Source organism: Ovis aries, chromosome X, assembly GCF_016772045.2.
Source record: "Ovis aries strain OAR_USU_Benz2616 breed Rambouillet chromosome X, ARS-UI_Ramb_v3.0, whole genome shotgun sequence".
Classification (NCBI taxonomy): domain Eukaryota; kingdom Metazoa; phylum Chordata; class Mammalia; order Artiodactyla; family Bovidae; genus Ovis; species Ovis aries.
Window position 1 is genome coordinate 99365087 of NC_056080.1, and position 24787 is coordinate 99389873.

Below are 24787 nucleotides of genomic sequence, written 5' to 3' on the forward strand. Positions count from 1 at the left end.
ATGATAGACCGTGGAAATATCCTGTTATACCATGTCTTTGTGTGAAGTCTGTGGGGACTTAGGCAGATTTTGGAAACTGACAAATTTAAATACCACCAGACTGAAGAGACATTTAGATATAAATAGATTAGATAATGAGAGTCAATAATAGTCCTAATATTTCTAACAATGCCAATTGCAATGATTCTACCCAGGAGCTAATTTAGTCTAGTTATTTCTTGTTGGATTTACTTTTTAATGGGGGAGAGAGGAAGAAAATCTTCCACTGACTAGATTAAGGGTAGAGAGCAGTTAGGGTGACACCACTTTTGTGACCCCATAGACTGCAGCCTACCAGGCTCCTCCGTCCGTGGAATTTTCCAGGCAACAGTACTGGAGTGGGTTGCCATTTCCTTCTCCAGAGGATCTTCTTCCCAACCCAGGGATCAAACCCAGTTCTCCCGCATTGCAGGCAGACGCTTTACCATCTGAGCCACCAGGGAAGCTTACACTGGTTTAGTCACTATCTTTGTTGCTCAGAAAATGATTTCCATGGTATTAGATTTCCATTCACATGGAGCCTGGAGAGTGGTAAAGATACCATGAACTATTAGCCCATCCACCTTTGAAAGATGAGGAGGTGAGAGTGTGGAATGAGAGTAAAACGACACTGTCAACACCTCAAAAACTACAGATATTTTCTCTTCCAGTTCCTTTCTCCCCATTTCCTGCTTCAAAAAGGTGGGGTTTGACTCCAAGCTCAGACACATGCTATGTACTTAGCTCAGTGAGCTTCAGGAAATCACTTCATCATTTTGTGCCTCTATTTCATCCATAAAATGAGTTTAATGATCATTGCCTTACCCCATAGGATTGTTCTGAGTAACTAGATTATGGATGTGAAAATAATATACAAAATTTATAAATAGCATAAACTGAAAAGCACTGGATATATAGTGATGAATAAATATCAAATTATCCTTTTTCAATAATTCTCTTTTCCTCTTCCTGATAATAACTGGTCTTAAGATGGAGATGAGCTTTATTCTTTACACAAGTCCCCAATTCTTAATTTTTTCAAAATAAGTGACTGAATGTAGCATATTAAAGAAGAGGACAAAAGACAAGTTGCTACAAATGCTTTAGTCAATGACCTTCAATAGAAAAAAAAATTCCTAATTTCCCAATTAAGAGAGAATCTCTCCATCTGTGATAATCTGGTTACCACCCTACTGACATGATTCTTATGGTAGCTCATTGATTCAATTAAGCCTCACCCAGGTACATTTTGGTCCTTAAATAATTAAATTTTTCTTAACTACTTTTGATGAAAATCTTTAATTAATAAACAGGGGTCACTTTGATGGACAGTTATTGTACTCTGCAGTACCATAGGGATGTTCCAGACATCAAAGTGTACATGACTTAAATTCACGACTTTTTACTAAATGCCCTGGTGATGGAATCCCAGTTGAGCTATTTCAAATCCTAAAAGAAAGTGCTGTGCTCAATATGTCAGCAAATTTGGAAAACTCAGCAGTGGCCACAGGACTGGAAAAGGTCAGTTTTCATTCCAATCCCAAAGAAAGGCAATGCCAAAGAATGCTCAAACTACTGCACAATTGCATTCATCTCACACACTAGCAAAGTAATGCTCAAAATTCTCCAAGCTAGGCGTCAGCAATACGTGAACTGTGACCTTCCAGATGTTCAAGCTGGTTTTAGAAAAGGCAGAGGAACCAGAGATCAAATTGCCAACATCTGTTGGATCATGGAAAAAGCAAGAGAGTTCCAGAAAAACATCTATTTCTGCTTTATTGACTATGCCAAAGCCTTTGACAGTGTGGATCACAATAAACTGTGGAAAATTCTGAAAGAGATGGGAATACCAGAGCACCTGACCTGCCTCCTGAGAAATCTGTATGCAGGTCAGGAAGCAACAGTTAGAACTGGACATGGAACAACAGACTGGCTCCAAAGAGGAAAAGGAGTACGTCAAGGCTGTATACTGTCACCCTGCTTATTTAACTTATATGCAGAGTACATCATGAGAAACACTGGGCTGGAGGAAGCACAAGTTGGAATCAAGATTGCCAGGAGAAATCTCAATAACCCCAGATATGCAGATGACACCACCCTTATGGCAGAAAGTGAAGAAGAACTAAAGAGCCTCTTGATGAAAGTGAAAGAGGAGAGTGAAAAAGTTGGCTTAAAGCTCAACATTCAGAAAATGAAGATCATGGCATCTGGTCCCATCACTTCATGGCAAATAGATGGGGAAACAGTGGAAACAGTGGCTGACTTTATTTTGGGGGGCTCCAAAATCACTGCAGATGGTGACTGCAGCCATGAAATTAAAAGACGCTTACTCCTTGGAAGGAAAGTTATGACCAACCTAGACAGCATATTAAAAAGTAGAGACATTAGTTTGCCAACAAAAGTCCGTCTCATCAAGGCTATGGTTTTTCCAATAGTCATGTATGGATGTGAGAGGTGGACTATAAAGAAAGCTGAGCGCCGAAGAATTGATGCTTTTGAACTGTGGTGTTGGAGAAGACTCTTGAGAGTCCCTTGGACTGCAAGGATATCCAACCAGTCCATTCTAAAGAAGATCAGTCCTGGGTGTTCTTTGGAAGGACTGATGCTAGAGCTGAAACTCCAATACTTTGGCCACCTCATGCAAAGAGCTGACTCATTGGAAAAGACCCTGATGCTGGGAAAGATTGAGGGCAGAAGGAGAAAGGGACGACAGAGGATGAGATGGTTGGATGGCATCACCGACTCGATGGACATGAGTTTGAGTAAACTCTGGGAGTTGGTGATGGACAGGGAGGCCTGGCGTGCTGCAGTTCATGGGGCTGCAAAGAGTCGCACATGACTGTGCGACTGAACTGAACTGAACTGAACTGCCTACTAAAGCTACAAAACTGTCCTATATCTTTATATTATATCTTTATATTATATCCTTACATATAATTAGAATATATAATTATATTATATGGAATATCAGGGCCTTCAAGAGCTACTAAGATAACATAGATATTAATAATGAGAACAGTATTATTAATCAGACAATAATGACTGAAAGCATTATTGAACACTTACTTTTTGACAGGTGAGTTCGATGCAATTTAACTGTATTAAGGGCTTCCCTGGTGGCTCAGACAGTAAAGAATCTGCCTGCAATGTGGGACACATGAGTTCGATCCCTGGGTCAGGAAGGTCCCCTGGAGAAGGGAATGGCTACCCACTCTGGTGTTCTTGCCTAGAGAATTCCATGGATGGAGCAGCCTTGGCGGGCTATAGTCCATGGGATCACAGAGAGTCAGACATGACTGAGCGACTAACACAATTCATTTAACCCCAATGAAATCCCTTTCAGGTAGGTACTATTATTATCCCCACTTTACAGATGAAATAGTTGAGGCTCAGAGAGGTTAAGTATCTTATCCAGGGTCATGAAGCTAACAAACAACAGAGCCAGGATTCATTTTCAGAGCAGCTATATCCTACAGTTCAGACTCCAAATCTCTATGGAAACCACACAACCCAGAAAGTGAAGTGATGGCATAAGTATGGGTGGAAACTATTGCAGAACCTCAACATGAAGCCCAAGTTAGGGATTCAAGGGCACAAGGACCTCAGCCTCAAAGGGTGTAAAAAACCCTATGCTCCTTGGAAGACACGGGTTATAGAAAAGCCTAGAAATGGATATTTGAAGCCAAAGAGAAAAATATGAACTGAGTCAAGGATGAGGTGAACCTCAAATGGATGTGTGGGATCAGGGAAGGGGAAGAAATCAAAGATGCCTCTGGGGTTTCTGGTTTGGAATGTTTGCAAAGGAATAATGATGGTCTAGGCAGGGTTGGATAGAGCCCTCGCCCAAATGATCAGATAGACGATTTGCAAATTTTTTTCCCATTTCATAGGTTTCCTTTTGCTCTCTTCTGTATCCTTTGATCCACAAAAGTCTTTAAGTTTGATGTAGTCCCATGTATTTACTTTTGCTTCTGTTGTCTGCGCTTTTGTTGTTGTCTCTTTTTTATCATTCTTATAATTGCATGTGAATCCACAATTATCTCAAAATAAAAAGTGTACTTAAAAAACAGAAAAATAATATTCTTAACAGTTTAAGTGAGGAGTAGCTAGTTTGATCCTTCATTTTATAGCTGTGAAAACCGGAGGTCATAAAGGTATATTTAATAAGACAGGGTAAATAACCCCACAAAACACTTTTTATTGGTAACATTATTAATCTCAAAGACATAATCTATATTTTATATAAGTGACAATCACCTCTTAGAGGATATTTTTAGAGTAGACAAAGGAATAAAGTAAATAGGCTAGCCAAAACTATCATTTATGATGACCCACTCTTAATCTTCTTCATTTGCAACATTTAAAAGAACTGCTTTATCAGGACATTTGATACATAGACTATTTATAGCACTAAAAATCTTATGCTTTTAGTGACTATATTAAAACCGGTAAAGGTTTGATCCTTTTTACAAAAATTAAGAAACCTCAGCAACTAAAAATGTTCGTAACTTTACAAGGAGAAGGATACCAGGTGGTACTATATTACTCTAAACAGCCGTGGCTCCTTAAATGAGAAAAAAAAAAATCTCCATACACATTTTCAGTGATGTCTGAGTAACAGCTTCTGAAGTTGTTCCTTTTAGAATTTTGCCATGGAAACCACAGCTTCTACAACTGCAGTCACTGCAGAAGTCACTCTTGTATCTATTACTTTAACTTGCTACCTTGCTTAAAACAGATGCCTCAAGAGCATTTCATATTCTTTTGTAGAGGAACTAACTGCAATCCAGTAATGCCGTGGAAGCCCTATTTTCTGAAAAAAACCCATCAGATTATTGAAGTGTCAACCACAATCAATTTTGGGGGTGCCCAAACTAGTTTACCAAAAGCCAAGTGCACTTAAAACCAGAGAAAAGTGGGAATTCCCTGGCCGTCCAGTGGTTAGGACTCTGTACTTCCAATGCAGGGGCCACAGGTTTGATCTTGCATGCCTTGTGACATAGCCAAAAATAAAATAAATGTAAATAAGTGAAACAATAAGAAAACAAGGAAGTGTGTACACACACATATTAAAAAAAAGAAGAAGAAGAGGGGTGACGACACTGGAGCTTGCAAACCAAAGAGCAGCATAAGATTCACACCCCAACCCCCCGGAGGAAGGCATGGCAACCCGCTCCAGTATTCTTGCCTGGAGAATCCCATGGACAGAGGAACCTGGCAGGCTACAGTCCATGGGGTCACAAAGAGTCGGACACGACTGAGTGACTAATACTTCCACTTTCCCAGGTGAAGAGTCTTTTCTGTCTGATGCAAAAACGACAAAAGGAAAATGAACACAACAGAAAGCAGGATGCCAATTCTATCTTTCTGAATCAGTTTTTAGACTTTTATATATCCTGACACCCATTACTCTTTGGATCCATTTAAAATGCTTAGTTCATCATCAACTTTTCATTTTTGCTGTATTTTAAAGATGACTAAGGGCTTCCCTGGTGGCTCAGTGGTAAAGAATCTGCCTGCAATGCAGGAAACTTTCATCCCTGGGCAGGGAAGATCCCCTGGAGAAGGCAATGGCAACCCACTCCAGTATTCTTGCCTGGGAAATTCCATGGACAGAGGAGGCAGGTTATAGGCCATAGGGTCACAAAGAGTCAGAGCCAACTTAGTAACTAAACTACCGCCACACTGAAAAGATGACTGAATGGCACATACTTGACTTACCTAAAAGAGGGAGTAAAACTGGGTAGTTGTACGGCATCACAAAGAGGTTTACACAAGTTAAAGTCGTACTGGCTTTTAAATAACCAAATGGATATCCAAGTTCATTGTATTTTCCACTGCTAGTAACAAATACCTGAGAAGATCATGAAGTAATGTACAGTTATGACAATAAGGATTTTATGTCAAACCAAACTCACAGCAATATGCTATACCAGCATCTCTGGCACAATTGTAATTTAAAAACGGGAATACTGCTTTCTTTATATTTATGTCAAAAAATAGAACGTTCAGATTGCAATTCTTTTATAAATTGTGTTAGGAAATGAAATAACCATTCGGAGACCACAGGCTGCAGCAACAATACCCCAATATTTACTTACTTAGCACAATGGAAAATTAGGCTGAAATACCACTAAGTGACACCAGCCATTAAAACAAATTGACTTCTCAAAAGAACAAGTGGTGACCAGAGTGGAGACTGTTGGGAAAATGGAGCATGGCCCCATGCCTAAAGCATGCAATTACAGAAACAAAGCCCATTTAAAGGAGTATGCTAACACTCCTTATGTGAACTACTATTAAGTTTTGCTCTACTTCCCTTTGATGCCCCATTTCCCTACCCATTTATTCATTTTTCATCCAATAAATATTTATTGAGGAGTCTATTACAAGGCAGGCACTGGTGCTAATTATTTTGAGACAATTATATTGAGCAAGGAGATGCTTTGGTTCAATCTGGAAGGCATTTTCTCTTGTAAATAATCCTGGTGGAACAAACATTCAATAAAAATGAGAACATTAATCTTTATTCCACATGACTAGGCATCTTATTCCTTATTCCTAATTTGATATATATGATATTGTCAGGTCCCATTCACCTGAGATGCTACTCTGGAGTCCTCTAGCTATCATGATTTCTCTGTGTTCCACGTTCACTGTTTGGCCAAATCAGGACATTAGTATGTAATTTTATGGACCTAGACCTTTACCTTTTCTAACATCCTTCAGCAGGATATTGAAGACAGAAGTCAAACCCTGATGGTGAACAGAACCCACTTACTTTGCTAATTCTTGTTCAACCAGCAACATCACCTACCAGTTCACTGAATTCTTTCTATACTTAGCGGTAGCTCAAAATAAATCTTTCCTATGTAATGGATGCCTCCACAAAAATTGTGTTAAAACATGACTCATCTACTAGATTTCCTCTCTTAATTTGAACCTTAATAGAAACAGACAATTGTAATAAAACATGTTGGACCTGGGCTTCCCTGGTAGCTCAGCCAGTAAAGAATCTGCCTGCAATACAGGAGAACTGGGTTCCATCCCTGGGTTGGGGAGATCCGCTGGAGAAGGGAAAGGCTACCCACTCCAGTATTCTGGCCTGGAGAATTCCATGGACTGTACAGTCCATGGGGTCACAAAGAGTTGGACACGACTGAGCGACTTTCACACACATTGGATTTCCTCCTGTTTCCTAAGTGTGTATAATAGAAAGGTGGGAAATCGTCAAAAAGGATAAAAAAGTTACAGCCAGCAAGGATCATACCTATAACTCTTCTGCAAGGAGAAGCACTGTTTTTTTGTTCCTTGCTCACTCTCTTTCTGTCTTTATTCCCTCCCTTCCCACCCTCATACCTTCCTTCCTTCCCATAAGCCCATTGAGTTTTTCCAAATTCTTTATCACCTGCAGATTCACAGAATTTGGGGGTTCAAAGGGATCATTAGGGATCATCTAGTCTAGAGAAAGTGTCTGGTCCAAAAACCACATAGTTGGTGGGAAAGCTAGGGTTAGAATCCAGTTTCCATTATGACTTTACAAAATTTCCCGGCTCCTGGTTCATCTTATTCTTTTTCATTCCCACTAACTCATTGCATTAAACTACTCTAAACCAAAGTAACATAAGATGCCAGAGAAAGATGTATAGCATATTTAAGGGGTGCTGTAAGGATCAAGGATAGGATTTCTTAAGTTCCTTTGGAGAAGATTTACAAGGAAGATGCTATATAGAATAAAGGGTTTATTTGGGGGGAAAACTGTAATTTGTAATTTTATATGCTTATATTCCAAAATGTTTTTCAATTCATAAATTCAAGCTTTTACCTTGATTTTTAACTTAGCATGCTCTCATCCCTATATCTACATTTCTAGCACATTTTGGTGTATTTTATTGAAATATAAACATACATTCAAAAATGCATGAATTATAAGTATATAGTTCAATGAATGTTCAAAAAATGCACGTATATGTGTCGTCAGCACCTGGATCAAGAAATAGAACCTGACCAGAAAACCCTTTGTGTCTTTTTCTGGTCACCATTCTGTACCCCCAAGAGAAACCACTCTCCTGACTTTTAACAAAATAAAAGGGTGACCTTTTATGTCTGGCTTATTTCGCTCAGTATTATATTTATGAGATCACTCTGTTTCTTGCACTTTTACATCCTTACTTTACACCTGTTCCTTTTCTTTCTACCCAGTTTTAGCATTTTTGTAGAATTTAAGTAGTTTAAAGACAACTAGTAGCAAGGATTTCACATTTTAGGTTGAAACAGATGGTGGTCTGAAAGTGTCCCTTGTGTAAGTAAAACGTAACAATTACTGATTGCTGTAGTTTACAAATAGAACAAACATTCTTACAGTGTAGGACTTCCTTATTATATTCAAACAAAATAGCTGTGATTACCACAGATGGATTTTCACAAATTAAAATCCAAAGGTGAGTTTATTAACAAGTAAGCAAGCCCTCCTGGCTGAAGTATACCTCTTGGAGGAGTCAGTGTTGTACATCTGCCTATGCATCTCCTTCATCCAAGGAAAATCCATACCACACACACCAATGTGGTTTGTACTACAAGAAAAGTTTGATTACATAATACAAATACATAAAGTAATTTCAGGTTTATGTTTTTGTTTTGTTTTGTTTGTCAAAAATGTCTTGTACTGGGAATTCCCTGGAAGCCCAGTGGTTAGGGCTCTACATTTTTACTGCAGAGGATGCAAGTTGGATCCCTGGTTGGGGAACTAAGATCCTGCAAGTCATGTGGTTTGACCAAAATAAAACAAAACAAAACAAAACCAAAAAACCTTAGTCCAATCTGTCAAGTTCACAATAAGGACTGAGAACATTGCTTCATCTGCAGAAGCCATAGCTGAATAGAATTACATCCTTTAGGTTAGGAATTCTTAACCTGGGGTCCCTGGATAGGCTTCAGGGGAGTCCCCAAATCCTCGAATATGTAGATTTCATCAGGTTCCTTAAATGGCAATGTATGGTAGGCTAGTGATTCATATCAGCCTGAAGTTATTTGCTTAGCCATGTTGCTTACTTGATAGCATTTGCGAGAAACATTATTAATAGACTCAGCCCAACTATTCCCAGATTAACTTTTGAAAGTTCTTTAAACAAGTCCCAGATCTCCGAGTGGTTCCAGACATTTGGCTAACAACAAAGGGGAAGTACCTGCCAGCAAGTATGGGGAGACTTTCGTTCCAGGATATACTGAGTTAAGGGTGAAGGTTCAAGTTCATATTTGTCAAAGGGAAGTTTGTCTATTACCATTGGCTCACAATCTATACAGGAGAACCTCACAATAGGATGAGATGTTCGTGGAGGCTAAAAAACAAGAGGGGAAAATACAATCTGTTATCAAGACAGTTGATATATCTGACAACTCTGAAATTCTTTTTAAGTCCTTGTTGGTCATTCATTTTTTAAAAAAAATTTAATTGAAGGATAATTGCTTTACAGAATTTTGTGGTTTTCTGTCATACATCAACAAGAATCAGCCATAGTTACATGCAAGTCTTTTATGTTTTGTTAAACCATCGCTGAGATATAGATGGGCCGTTTTGAGAAAGATGGCTCTTGAGCTCTAAGTGTCATCAATGGCAGAGGGGACTCAGATTCTTTTGCTCTACCATCTACTTGGCATTGGGAAGAAGAAAGGTAAATTATAACACTCATAACTACAGTTTTAGGGAAGTAAAAAAGAAAACTGCCTTGAATATTAAGAACCTGGAAATTCAGATCCACTTTGTGACATTCAAGGACTCTTCCCTTCACTACTTTGTACTGTAAGGTTTCAGATAAGTCAGAAACTTCTAGGGAAGAGGAATCCATGAAGCTTTCTAATGAGGTAATGACAGAGCTGGAGCCACTAACAAGCAAGACGAACAATTACAAAGGAATGGAAAAGGCAAGATAGAGACTGAAAATGAGCCCGTCACAACTCCAGGGCCTGGCTGAAATTTTCTTTGCAGCTGAATTTTTATAGCATTTCTCACACCCAAACACTTCCTGAACAGCTAGAGATGGGGATGCTCTTGGGTGGGCTGAAAGGCCCGTGTACCTGGGGTACCAGAGCAGATTGATGGAGTAGTCATTTTATTAACAGGTTTAGCTTGTGGGGATGGAGAGCACCAGTGAGAGAAATGTTGGCAGCAAAGGCAAATGGAGAGAGAAAGAGATAGGACAAGTCACAGGGTCAAGAGTGAGACACGGCTCTGCGTACTCTTGCTCAGAGATCTGTAAGGCTGATGTGAATATGATAAAACATCTTCTTTTCTTTATAAAAGGGAAAAACATGCTAACTTGCCTTTATGATTTACAAACCTACAAGAGGTTTTGGGGACTGAGAAAAATAGCCTTCCAATGTGCTTTTAAAGCTGGAGGATGAGACTACCCCTGGTGGTCGAGTGGTTGGGTCTCTGCACTTCCAATGTGGAGGCCATGCGTTTGGTCCCTGGTTGGGGAACTAGGATCCCACATGCCCTATCACGTGGCCAAAATTTAAAAAGAAAGAAAGAAAAAGAAAAAAACCTGGAGGAATGGTAACACGAGCTATGTGAGTTATCTGGAATTTCTTCAATTCTGTTTTTTCCCCTGATTTTAATTTTAATTAAACTTGTGAAATATTTCTGACTTATTAGATTGAAATCTAAAAAAGACATGAGTGAAACCCTGTCACCAGCAATAATGATGCAGATTTGTAACTAAAACAGTCACTCTGGGGTTTGAAGGAGCTGAGAGTAACTGGGCTCTGAGGTTTGACAACCATGCCACCTCAGTGTCCTGAGGGACAGACGAGGAGATGGAGCCTCACCCACTGCAGGGACTGAGGATGGCTCTTCAGTCGTATATTCTGGCCTTCCATGGGCACCTCTGAAAAAAATGCAGGAACCTCAAAATAGCAATCAGGAGAAAAATCCAGTTCATGTCAGAAATGTCTAAAATTATAGATTGGCTGAATCTGGAAGGTAGCGGAAAAGCAGTGACCTTTTTGTGCCTCTTTCCCCGCCCCACCCCAGCAAGGATTGTTGTTGCCTTTAGTCACTAAGTCATGTACAACTCTTTGTCACTCCATGAACTGTAGTCTGCCAGGCTTCCCTGTCCATGGTATTTTCCAGACCAGAATTCTGCAGTGGATTGCCATTTTCTTCTCCAGGGGATCTTCTGAACTCAGAGACTGAACCCATGTTTCCTGCATTGGCAGGCGAATTTTTTGCCACTGAGACACCTGGGTGCCCCAAGGATTGCTCTGGCCTTTTTATATTGGCTGGGAGGAGAGAGGAGGATGAAAAAGAGAATAGGTTTCATATGGAGCAACTACAATATCAAACCCTGTTCCACCAAATATAGTGAACAAAAAGATAAATCTTTGCTTAGAGATAATTTTTAAAATATTGCTTAATTACTCATCATTCAAAGACTCTTGAGAGTCCCTTGGACTGCAAGGAGATCCAACCAGTCCATCCTAAAGGAAATCAGTCCTGAATATTCACTGGAAGGACTGATGCTGAAGCTGAAACTCCAATACTTTGGCCACCTCATGCGAAGAACTGACTCATTGGAAAAGAGCCTGATGCTGGGAAAGATTGAAGGCGGGAGAGAAGGGGACGACAGAGGATGAGATGGTTGGATGGCATCACTGACTCAATGGACATGAGTTTGAGTAAACTCTGGGAGTTGGTGATAGACAGGGAGGCCTGGCGTGCTGCAGTCCATGGGATTGCGAAGAGTCAGACACGACTGAGCAACTGAACTGAACTGAACTGAAAAGTACACTGCCAAGGAACTCAAGTCCACTGACTATAAAAATACTGAAAAGTAGGCCCACAAAGTCCCACTACATGTCCAATGGCTCCCTCAGAGAATGAATGAATCTCTGCTTTGAATACGTTTCGAGAACCTATACACAGTGTAAACTAAGCTCTAATTTCCCTAGGATGTGCAAGAAAATCAATGCCTGCCCTTTTTATACATTGTGTTTACCACAGAAATCCAGTCAGCGGCTCTGAAATAAAAACCAAGCCACAGATTGCAACAGCATCAAAAATAACAATATTTTAAAATCTAAAGATGGTAGATTAAGTGGTAAATGGAACTGAAAGAAAGAATGCCCTAACAGAAAGGAAGTCCTCTCTTTCTTTTAGGTATAAGCTAGACTTTCCAGTAAGTGATAGAAGGCACAGCTTAAAAGTTTACAAGCTATTTTAAACGGTTTTCTGTAACCTAAGTCTGTCAGGCACAGCATGCGGGATGAAAATTGAAAATCCAGAATGATGTTTACCTTTTTGTTTTATGACACTTACTAGTGAAGGTAAATTCTGATCTGGCCAAAAAGATTCTGGAATTGGCCAATGTCCAACAGGAACACCAGTCTTAGAGTTAGGCCGCACATAAATGAGCTTATGACAACTATGCCATGGCTGAGCAGCAAATGAATTGCTTGGCCTGGATGAATCCATAAGTCCATCTGAAAATTAAACAAAAGACAGAATAAGCCATGAATTTCTTTGTACAGCCACTGATCTCCTTGTACAGATTTTTCAGTTGAAAGCAAAGTGCAAAACAAGACCAAAACAGTGATTCATGAAAGACGGAAGGAAAAAAGTGACTCCACTCAACTTTCTAAATGTGCTCTCGAGCTACTCTTTTCTGTTTTTGTTTTTACTATTATTATTTTTATTGGAGTACAGTTGCTTTACAATTGCAACTCTTTTCATCATCTAATCCAACCCCTCTAATCTGACATCCCATACCCTTCTTCCTTAACTATAACCAAAATAGGTAGTTATATGGAAAACTGTCATAAAGTTAGTTTTAAATTTTCTGAGATTTGCCACAAATTAAATACACTAAACCACAACAGAGATTTTTTTCAAATTAGGCATATGAAAATTGTTCATTCCCTGGTGTAGTTTCACATTTTTGGAATCTGACAGAATAAGTCATAAACTCCATTTAGATTTTTTTTTTCTATTTTCAACCAGATTAAAAAAAAGTATTCTTTACTAAACAATTAGACCCAATGACCACAAAGGCAAATTCACTAGAAGGTAGAAGGAATGACGACAATACAATCAATCTATGTACATAGTTGGGGAGGGAACACAAAGTGAACGCATCACGTTTATATGGGCTACTTCATTCTAGTTTCCTCCTTCACCCATATTAAAATCCCATGGAAACTGGGCATCGTATACTGCTGAATAATAGACCCTGAGTGTATTTTAATTACTTGAGCTAGCATATTTCATTTGCCCCCTGAAAACAGGGCAAGGCAGAGTTACATAACCTTTAATGTTATGATTCATTAGTCTAAATTATAATTGTAAAAAATACATGATAATGATTTGAGTCTCATGTTTTTCTTAAATTACATATCATTTGATTTACTTATTTAAGCATTACTTTAAACAAGTAATTACTTTAGAGCAGGGGATTTACTGAGGTCCATGGAACTATAGAGAATACATATAATGGCTTCAGGGAACCAAAAGATCCCCCCAGTTTACAGTTCTGGGGATGTGGATTTTTCTGAGAAAATTCTTAGCCTTCATCAGAATCTCAAACGTTAAGAACTCTGGACAAAGGGGAAATGGAGCTAGAAAGAATGTTTGAGCTATTTATATGGCACGATTTAACTGGTTTTCAGTAGGAAAGTTCCCAGTTCATGGGAAGGTACTGAACACAAAATTATGGACTTGAGTGGTCTATCATTACCAACACAATGTGTCCTTCCTTTACAATTAATCACTTTGAAATAAGCTATGAGGCCTCAGTCTTCTACAGCAGGTGTTTCTTAAGGTATTTAACATTTCTTATTTTATTTCTGAATGGACTTTAAAGTCATCTTTTATGTTTCCCAAAAATCCCGTTAAAATTTTTTAGATCAAAGCACATGAAATATATATATATATATATATATATATATATATATATACTTATATTTATTTGAGAAGTGATACCTTCACACTATCCATTCTTCCCAGTCAAGCACATGGTACATCTCCGTTTAATACAGACGCTTTTGTTTCTCTTGGTAGAGTTCTATAAATTTAGTCATAGAAGTCCTAGGCCATCTCTACATATGTTTTTTAAAACTTGTATTTTAATTGGAGGATAATTGCTTTACAACGCTGTATTTGTTTCTACTGCACAACCACGTGAATCAGCCGTAAGTATACACCTGTTCCCTCCCTCTTGAACCTCTCTCCCACCCCCCACCCCAGCCCGCCCCTCTGGGTCATCACGGAGCACTGAGCTGAGCTCCCTCTGCTCTGCAGCAGCTTCCCCTCAGCTATGTATTCCATGCATGGTAGTGTATATATGGCAGTGCCTCGCTCTCACTTCATCCCACCCTCCCCTTCCCACACTGTGTCTACAACTCCATTATCTATGTCTACAGTAGGTATTTTTAAATTGGAGTCCAAGAACCCCTGAAATGAAATACAAAATAATGTGTGCATGTGTTGTCCATCTACATTTTTCTGGAGAGAGGGGTCTCTATTTTTCCACTAGCTTCTTAAAGGGTTTTAGAGACTAAAACGCAAAAAATTCAGGAAGCATAGGATCCACTGCCTCAGCAAGAAATGTGTCTTTCTGCCCCTTTGCACTTACCCCTTTGCTTCTCCGGGCAGCTACCACTAATTGTGGCCACAACAATTAAAATGTATGAATCAGATCAGACAAGCACTGTGGTGATGATGGAGTCTAGGTGCACACGGGTATGTATGCTGTGCATGAACCAACAGGAATGAAGACAAGCGATGGCCTAGAGCATAGCTCTGAGTGAAGTTGTTCAGTCGTGTTCGACTCTTTGTGACCCCATGGACTGTAGCCTACCAGGCTCCCCAGTCCATGGAATTTTCCAGGCAAGAGTACTGGAATGGGTTGCCATTTCCTTCTCCAGGGGATCTTCCCAATCCAGGGATCGAACCCAGGTCTCCCACATTGCAGGCAGCTGCTTTACTGTCTGAGCCACCAGGGAAGCCCAGAGCTCTGAGGGAGCCATGCAATGGGGTATGATTCCCTTTCCCAATACAAAAGTATCTCTGCTTTCATATTTTGAGATGTTGAAGTTTCTATAAAATCTCATTTGAAGACAAAAGGTTCTGCAGTTAATAAATGGCCAAGAGGGACTTCCCTTGCAGTTCAGTGGTTAAGACTCTGCCCTTCCACTGCAGGGGCCCAGGTTCCATCCCTGATCAAGGAACTAAGATCCCACAAGCCACGTGGAGCCCTCCCCGACTTACCCCCTCCCCCAAGAAAGAACAGTGGCCAGGAAACTGGTGTAGGAATACTAGCAGGTCCTGGCTAAACATTCACAACCTCTTGCTGATGTGTGGTAACAAATATGGATTTCATCAAGATAGTCTGACACATTGGTGCTCACAAGACCAAAACCATATGGCTGGTTAAGTGGCACTCTGTCGTGAATCTCCAGCTATTTCATGACTAGAGAAGTGAAGAATTCAGTGTCATCCTAACACTAGGACCAGAAATATGGAATGAGCAGGGAAAGGGAAGAATGTTCTGAGGAAGAATTGACATTGAATTAAAGCTAGAAAGGTAGCCACAGGCAATGGATGAATGGCAGTTGTTTGGATGGATGTCTGTAACCACTTGAATGTGGGTGGCTAGTGAAGACAGTATCTTTTGCGATTAGTTCGATGTTTTCTCAGTCTCAGATTGCTCTCCTATGTAACATTTTAAGGTTAAAAGAAAAAAAGGTGATCTACTGTACCTTCTCCAATAGGAAGTGGATCTGGTCCTGTTTTTTCAAAGTTAATAACTACACCACTCTGAACTTTTTGAACTAAAGATTCTAAACATTGATTCAACATTCTTTGTGTTCTAACACAGTAGGAGCGACCTAAACCAGAAGGAAAAACAAATAGTACAAGGTTGATCAAATAAAATACTACTTAACAATATAAGCATTTGAAATCCTAAAATACAACTCAAAATAATCAAAACTATGAGCCACCAGGGAAGCTCACACTGGCAGCAAACCTCACACTAATGATGAGCTTAAGCAGCAGAGTTAAAAGATACAGAAGGGAAAAAAGTAAAGCTAGGATATGGCATTTACGGAAAGTGGTACTCTGCTGCCCTGAATTCTTCCCTTTAGAAATAGTAGATATCCGCCAGTACCTCCTGTGACTTCACACATCTGTGTGATGGCAGATTCATCAGTTGGTACACTCCCTATCTGCTCTGGTTCAGTAGAAGCCAATCCAGGCAAACGCAACACCAGGGCAAACAACCTTTGATCCCAACGAAAAGGTTCTTTAGTTAGTTCACTTCCAGGCAGAGGAGAATTCAAAGGCAGATGAAGCTGATAAGGCAAAATTAAAAAAGTTTCATCATAACAACTCATACAAAAATGAAGACAATTCAAGAGTTAAAGGGTTCACTTTTCTTTGATGTTGTCAATAAACTGAGGCAATCTTTCAAGGATTCCCCAAGATGGAACGTTTGATTAAATTTATTTTTAACTGGGAATGTATGCCTCCCACGTGCAGAAATAGCTGCATGTTCTCTGCCATTTAAACGAAATTAAAAAAAAAAATGAAATCTCACCTCTTCTTGAACACCAGAAGTACTCGTTAACTTGTTTCCATCTGTGATGGTAATTAAAATAGATGGTTCTAAAAAAAATGGATTTCGTCCCTAAAATACATTTAAAAAGTATTAGAGCTATGTAAAGTAATACAACTGCATTTCAATTTTTACATTTATCTTGCCTATGATCTCTCAAGTGTGTGATAAAATTTGCCTGGATAAATAAGAAGGAAAAGATTAGGGACTGAAGTGGGTGGGGATCAAAATAACAATCTCTGCAGAGGGAACATTCAGAATAAACTGAGGAATTCTTATAATTCAGGAACCTCTCAAACTATAACATCCAAATCCCCCCCACCCCCGCTCTGCTTTCTAGGTAACCATGAAAGATATTAAAGACATTACAATGGCAGCATCATCCACACCCATGATTCCATGCAGAATCTTGGCACAGAAAGGGGGATATAATGACTTATATTTGCAACCTGGACGGTGACTCTGGTTATTGTGAGCAGTTTTTACAGTAGAAAAGTGCAATGATCGCTGCAGCAAATGCTATTCTGCCTTCCTCTTATGACAGAGCTTTTTCATTGACTTGGGAGGGATGAGGGACTTAGGACTTTGAAAGTTTCTCTTCAACTGTCTTGTTCCAATATTTTTCAACAATTTATTCATCCCATTATAACTGATGATCTGATGGGTAGGCAATTTTAACTATTTTATGGTCAAAGCACATAAAAGACTCTACTTAAAGGATTTTTGTTAAAGTATATATTTAAACTACACATGGACCTCCTTTTGGATGTTATGAAAAGGAGCAGAAAACTTGGTTGCCATGCCCAATTTTAAATTCTTACCCCAAGTCACCAAAATAAATTAGCTATACTCACTCAAAGAATTTTTTACCTGTCCATAATTGTCTATTCCAGATATTAATCTATTGAGATTTAACAAATCAAATGAGGATCTTAGAGCCTGACCAAGAGTAGTCAGTCCAGAAGCCTGAAGATTTTTTAGTTCACTCATGAATGTTGCGTGATTTTCCTTCCAACCAGCCTGAAAGCCAAACATTTACAAAAAATTCCCAATTACACAATGAACAATATATAAAATGCAAACAACCACTAAATAACAAGTATCAAACCTCTAACAAATCAATAATTTCTTGTGCGCATGTGTGTGCTTAGTTGCTCAGTTGTCTGACTCTTTGCGACCCCATGGACTGTAGGTCCCCAGGCTCCTCAGTCCATAGAATTCTCCAGGCAAAAATATGGGAGTGGGTTGCCATTTCCTTCTCCAGGGGATCTTCCCAACCCAGGGACCAAACCCACATCTCCTGCATTGCAGGCAGATTCTTTACCCACTGAGCCACTGGGGAAGCCCGATAGTTCATTAAGTATATTATATTCTATATATTGACTGATCAAGTGGAACTAAAGCAAGCAACCAGTTTGAGAAAGATCTGCCACCCTTAATGATCAAGAGCAAAGATGCAAACAGTGAATTCAGTCCATTATGGCTGGTGGGCTTTGGCTCAAGAAGTCTGCTAGTTTTCTATTCAGGCTCAATCAAACCTACCAAAACACCACAGTATTTACTTTAGTTTGACACTGAGGATGAACAAGGAATAAGGGGGAGAAGAAGGAGTTATTTTTTTTAATGCATCATCCTTGATACAATCAACTATTATGAGCATCTGACCTACCTGAGCTTTTCTAACCAAGATAATTCTTCCCAAACAATACTTTCACTTTAAACAAAAGTATAAGGAGAATTATAGGAATGGAGTCACAAGTATCTGGAGACAACCTGTCTGGCATCTTTAAGCATTCAGAAAGCCCCAAATCTAGAGTAAGGGAGAAAGAAAAGAAACAAAAACGTTTGGCAACGAAGCAGCAGAGCCTAGGCACCCCTAGCTGGTACGAACAGTAGCAAAGAACCAAAAACTCAAGGTCAACAGCCAATACGCTGTGGTTGAATGGTTTGTAGAATAGAAGGAAAGGACCACATTGACTGGTCAGCAATGCGGCTATAAAAACAAAGCAGCGCGAAATGCCAAGAAGAGAAGCAAAAAGAAGATGGCAGCTAACAGGTCACAAAGGAGTAGACCAGCAAGGTAGAGGGCAGGCAGCACAGCTTGGCAACCTGGTGGGACAAAGGGTAACTGCCCTAAGGGCAGTCGTGTAATATGCTGAAAGCTGAAGTCATGCCCACCAGATCAGTACAGCTGGAGGTGGAAAGCCAGAGCAAATAATGCAAAACTAAATGAAATGATTGAAGTTTCATATTTAGCTAAAGACCATTATCCATACAAGTAGAGCAAACCTTATCTTTTCTAGTTTTATAGCCTTCTAAAGCAATCTGGGTCAGAATGACTGAGAGGCAGAAGAGATTGCCTGTACCCTGCTATGAAGTATCTGCATAACCTTGAGCAACTTTGTTGGCTCTTAGGACCTACACTTCATTATCTGAAAATGAAGAGATTTAGATAAACAGGGATACTGTGTGAGGCTGTGTATGTTACAGCCCTGGAGAGCCATTCAAATGAGAATGGTGTCCCCTAGGTTTGAACAGTACCCAATCTTCATAACCATTCAAGGTGAAGGTGATCCTTATTTAAGATCCTTTCCTGTCCAACAGTCTGGATTCTGTGAAGTTAAAAATGTGCATTGTATATGTGTTTCCTAACATACACTATAAGTCAAAGCATCTAAAGGTAAAATCTTTCCATGTATTCCTTTGGCCCAAGGAATATCTTATCAGTTTACTTAAAAGCAAGGATTATTATTTCAACTGTCCTCATCAAATACTTAGAAATATCAGATGATTATAAATCGCACTGAATTAAAAACTTATTCTTTGAAGTAGAAGAGAAGGTCTACAGCTGGGGGTGGGGGAGAGGGATAGTATCAATTCTTTCCTTTATTTATCCAACCAATTTTTATGGACCAACTATGCTATGCTGGAGATATTGAAAGGAATTAGCCCTTGATGAGTTCAAGCAGCAAAGGAATAAGAAATGCAGTTATGGGGACGGAAAGAAATAACCAGGGAGTTAGGAAAGCCTGTCACAGAAGATTGGGCATTTGAAGAAGTCTAATGGCAGGAGACTTGGAGAAGGAAATGGCAACCCACTCCAGTAGTCTTGCCTGGAGAATCCTATGGACAAAGGAGCCTGGTGGGCTACAGTCCATGGGGTCCCAAAGCGTTGGACACGATTGAGCGACTAACACACACACACAATGGCAGGAAAAGAAGATCACGGGATCCCTACGCTGATGTGAGGAGTGGAGGGGGCAGCCCAAAGGAAGAGAACAGAGAGTTTATAAAAGGCTAGGGCTTCCTGGGGAGCCACAAGTAATTTGATTATCATCGCTCTGAGTACACGGTGGGAGGCAAAGCTGATAAGCTGGGCTCTGACTGTAATGTGCTTTGTACATTGTGCTCAGTACTTTGGATTTTATCTGTCGGCCCTAGGAATGACTTGAAGTTTTTATTAGGGGAGTGGTATGATCATATCTGTATTTTAGCAAGATCATTCTCTTGGGAGTTGGAGAATAAATTGTGGGGTGGAGGGGAAGCTGACGCTTGAGGTAGGGAAACTGGTTTGGGTAATGTTGCAATAACCTACGAGAAATGTGATGAAAGCCTGAGGGAGGGCAGTGGAGATGGAGAGGAGGCTGCAGATTAAAGAAGTATTTCAGAGGTGGGTGGAGTCAGAAGGATTTAGTAGCTAATTAGGGGGATGCATGAGGGATAAAAAGGGTCATACACTAGGCTGAGTTTTCTGGCTTGGGCAAACCTGTGAATGGTGGGGTCTTTCACCCAGAAGCCACTTTATAGACTTTTTTTCCAGAATGACTTCATTTAGCAATCTAACTTCTACACTGCAATCTTAGTTCTATCTGCAGTGAGTGTTGAATTTCTGAGAGGCACCAGATAATTCAAGGCACAACTAAAGAAAAAATAGTGAACTATTTAATCTGGTAAAGGGTTGGGAGAAGGTTTGAGTACCATCTAGGCAAGCACCCTATAACTCATCAGTGTTTCAAATATTGTGTACAAATTGTCACTAATCCACCTGTCAGAATAATTGCTCCTTAAAATTTCCTTTATCATATGAGTTGAAAACGTTTTACAAATTGTTTCTACACCTGAATCACTGGCATTCAATTTTTAGGCCAATTCCAATCTTTTGCAATGAATTAGATAATACATGAGATTTGAATGCTAGGCCTATCTCAGTACTAAAAGTGTATGGACTATATTTACTACCCCAAACAAACTTCCTGGTAGCAGTTTAGTTTCTTCTAGAGAAGAATTAATGCCCCTAAATCTAGTCCTCAGAATGCTGAAGGGGAAAAAAGGCCTAAAGAGGAATTTAAATATCTGGAGAGTCTTATTAATGTGAAAAATTCTTCCCAAAAGATAATTATTTAGAGCCAGTGGGAGAAAGTAGATGTTTATATTCTTCAGTCACTGCTTGTAGTTGATTTTTTTCATAAATGAATTTAGGACAGCTCGTTGTTCTTAATAAAGTCTTTTATTTCAAATTACTCCAAGGATATCCTACTTTTATGTCAGTAAAACCTTTCTTTTTTATAACTTCTTGTTTTATATTGGAGTATAGCTGATTACCAATGTTGTGATAGTTTCAGGTGGACAGCAAAGAGACTCAGCCATACATATACATGTACACATACATGTATTCAACCTCCCACAGTAAAGCCTTTACTTTTGACAATAATTTTCATATTTTTTATGGAGCTTTACAGCTTACAAAGCACTTTCACACTTCACATTTGCCTAAGACAATCCTATAAAATAAGGATGGTATTAGCATCCCTATTTTGTTTTCATAAACCAGGAGGAAGTAAGATGTGGGTATGTCTTGTTTGGGGAGTGGGGACAGTCAGAGAGGCACAGTCTGGAGTTGCACTATTCAGCCACATGGGGCCACTGAGAACTTGAAACATGGCCAGTCTGACTAGAGATTACTTTTTAACGTGGCTACTAGAAAATCTGAACTGCTGTGGATGGCTGGCATTAAATACCTATTGGGTAGAGAGGATCTAGAGGGAGCTGAAGGTCAGGCAGGAGAACTTGGCCTTGCATTGGCAGAAAATAGACTCATTACAGATTCCAAGGCAGGGGGAGACAGGATCAAACAGCATCTCAGGAAGGTCAGTCTGGCAGTGAATTATAGGATAGACTGAAGAAGAAGAAGCTGTGGCTAGGAAAAAGAAGCTAGGAGGTTTGAATAGGCATCCAGGTCTGAGGGAATCAGGGTCTGAATTAGGACAGAAATTAAGAGAAAGGGGTTAATTGAGAAACATTTGAACCACCAAGACAGGACTTGGTGACAGACAGACAATAGGCCTAAAGGAGGCAGAGTAAAAGATGATTACAAAACTTCTACCCTGAGAGAACTGAAGAATAGATGTTTAGGAAAAAGGAGTAAGCTGGAGTGGGGAGAATTCTAAACTAAGACTTTGCTGTCTTCACAGATCAAGTTTTTAAAGTCCCCCAGAAGTAAAATGAGGATAATGATATGACAATAAATAATAATCACAGGCAATATTTATCAGTGCCTATGTGTCAGGAACTCGCTTATGCTAAACAGAATATTTCATATGTATCCTTCTCATCTGAGCCTCATAACCACCCTGCGAAGTGGGTACTATTATTATTTCCCATTTAACAGATGAGCACACTGAGGCTCAGAGAGGATAAGCATCTTGTCTAGGTCAAAACAACCAGTAAATGACACAGCCAGGATTTGAACCCAGGTAGCCTAACTGTGGGCTTCCCTAGTGGCTCAGACGGTAAAGAATCCACCTGTAATGTGGGAGACCTGGGTTCGATCCCTGGGTTGGGGAGATCCCCTGGAGAAGGGAATGGCAACCCGTTCCAGTATTCTTGCCTGGAGAATTCCATGGACAGAGGAGCCTGGTGGGCTACAGTCCACGGGGTCCCAAAGCATTGGACATGACTGAGTGACTAAGCACAGCACAACACACAGCATAGCCTAACTGTAAACCATTCTACTAGAGATTCTTCTACATGTTCCATATATTCAACCCATAGACATGTCTTGTTATACTAGCTTAAACGTTCATAAGTTTAATAGAATTTCCAAATTTCATTTAAGCCTACTTTCCCTGATGTCAGAATGCAGAACAGTTGGGTGTGGGGAGCAGTGAAGACCCTGCTCCAGTGAACACCCTGGTCCAATCCTGACCATAATTAACTAGCAAAACAAGTGGTCCAGAGCAAACCGTTTACCCCTTACTGGAGCTGTTTCCTCATTTAAGCAATGAAACATTGAAAACCAATTCTAAGATCCTTTTCAGCCTTTATATTCTATTATGCCACACCTTGTATTCATCCTTTATATAAGTTTGACTTACAGGGACTTCCCTGATGGTCCAGTGGTTAAGACTCTGTGCTCCCAATGCAGGGGGCATGGGTTCGATCCCTGGTCAGGAAGTTAAGATCCCATACGCTGCAGAGCACAGCCAAAAATAAATAAATAAATAAAATAGCCCCCAGTCACTCTCTACTAGTGACCTTGTTAAAAAAAAAAAACCTGAATTACAGAAAGAAAAATGCCTCATATCTTAATAAAAATGCTAATTCAGGCCTGGTTTAAATGTGTATAGCCAACTAAAGACATCTTTGAATGTCAGCAGAAATAGCATGGGCCTTTTACTCTATCAGTGACTTGGGTTCTCCCCAAAGCTCTACAGACTATCCCACTAATATCAGCACAGAAAGGAAAGAGTTTGTATTTATTTCCTCAGAAAGGTAAAGCCTAAAAACAATATTTTCTATTACCCTCTGCACCCCTATTTCCATCTTCTTATCTGGTCTGTCCTCTGACGTTATGGTGTTTAAAGGGTAGGTTCTGCCCCTACAACAGACCTTAGTGGAGGTCTGTCAACACATGTGAACTATGTGGAAGCTTTTCATGAACACACATCTAGGCTACACCCTCCAGTATAGCTTTTATCAGGAATAAGGCTGTTATTTAGAACACTGGCTGGTTCCTGTGTCTGCCTTATTTCTCCACTGGTTTCAATGGAGGAGGGAAAGGTAGGGATGTTATTTAACGGCTCCTCCAAACCTCAGTATCCTAACACTTGTCCTTTCTGAACTCCATCCCATTTCAGCAGGACCATTTCTCTGATTCACTGATGCTTGTTTTATTTTTATTTTTTAAAATGAAGACCCCCTTTCCTCCAAGGAAATCTTGCCAGGAAGTATAAACAAGAAAAAGAGACAAAGAACAGATGAACTGTCCTTGAAGGGGATGTGGGAGTGGTGTTAGAGCTTGTTCTATAAACCCTTGTTCTATCTCTAAAGGTCACCTGTAATCCTTTTCCAAATTATAAATGATCGTGTTAGATTTAGTATATAGTGAAGATTTAATGAATGTGTTTTTGGTTTCTCCATCCAAGGTAACTGAAAAACATTTTTTTAGGGCAGCTGCATCTAACTTTCCACAGGAGAAACGCCCCCTAAAAGACCTTACAAATGGAATATTTATAAATTTAAAAAGTTAAATAGCTAAAATTTTCTAGGGTGACAGCTTCTGAAAGGGAATGAATGGCAGTGAATCTTTTCAAATAGCAAAAATAATCCTTCTATATTACAGATTGTCACAAGCCAGGTTCTCTCTCACTGAAGGAGCATCACGTGCTCAGTCCCTCTGACTGTCCCGAAAAGCCTATTTGGACCCTGCCCTGAAGAGCAGTCCAATGCAGTCCAAGGCTTCCTAGCTGGTTAGCAAGTTCATCACAATGAAGAAAAAGCCTCACTGGATTCCAGAGAGAAAATGCATGTTTCCTTCTCTTTGACAAGACTTTTTAACTTTAATGAAAGGAAATGAAATCAGTCTAGTTATATATGCCCTTCATAAACCCATACTGAAGACTATCCTGAACTTTGAGCTCTTCTTCTAGGTGGTTACAAACGAGATGATGAACAGATTTGAGCATTTTCCCAGATGTTGCAAGTTAAGGCCAAAGAGTCTAAATTTAGCAGGGCCATCATTTCTCTCCTTGAAAGATAAACTATTTTCCTTTTTCCATCTGCTCTCCATAGTTTGGGAAAAACTTGTTCTGCAACATCCCAGACAATTTGAATAAATCAACTTCAACAGTATCTTTTCAACCAACTTAACCTTCTTCTCC

The 24787-nt window shown here is 39.7% G+C and overlaps 1 protein-coding gene across 14 annotated transcripts in view; it reads right to left on the reverse strand.

Annotated features, from left to right (window-relative positions):
• The window catches only part of INTS6L (integrator complex subunit 6 like), a 55912-nt gene that overhangs the window by 14338 nt on the left and 16787 nt on the right, over positions 1–24787 (reverse strand). For 9 of the 14 annotated variants that reach the window (XM_027963641.2, XM_004022318.5, XM_015105013.3 and 6 more), the window contains exons 3-9: positions 17499–17648; positions 16611–16700; positions 16182–16365; positions 15772–15900; positions 12335–12498; positions 9204–9356; positions 5740–5872 (exon numbers count right to left, since the gene is read on the reverse strand). In XM_027963641.2, coding sequence (XP_027819442.1) covers positions 5740–5872; positions 9204–9356; positions 12335–12498; positions 15772–15900; positions 16182–16365; positions 16611–16700; positions 17499–17648 — 1003 coding nt within the window. The remainder of the gene's footprint in view (positions 1–5739; positions 5873–9203; positions 9357–12334; positions 12499–15771; positions 15901–16181; positions 16366–16610; positions 16701–17498; positions 17649–24787) is intronic. The other 5 variants (XR_006058441.2, XR_006058442.2, XM_060408218.1 and 2 more) reach the window with 2 other exon arrangements.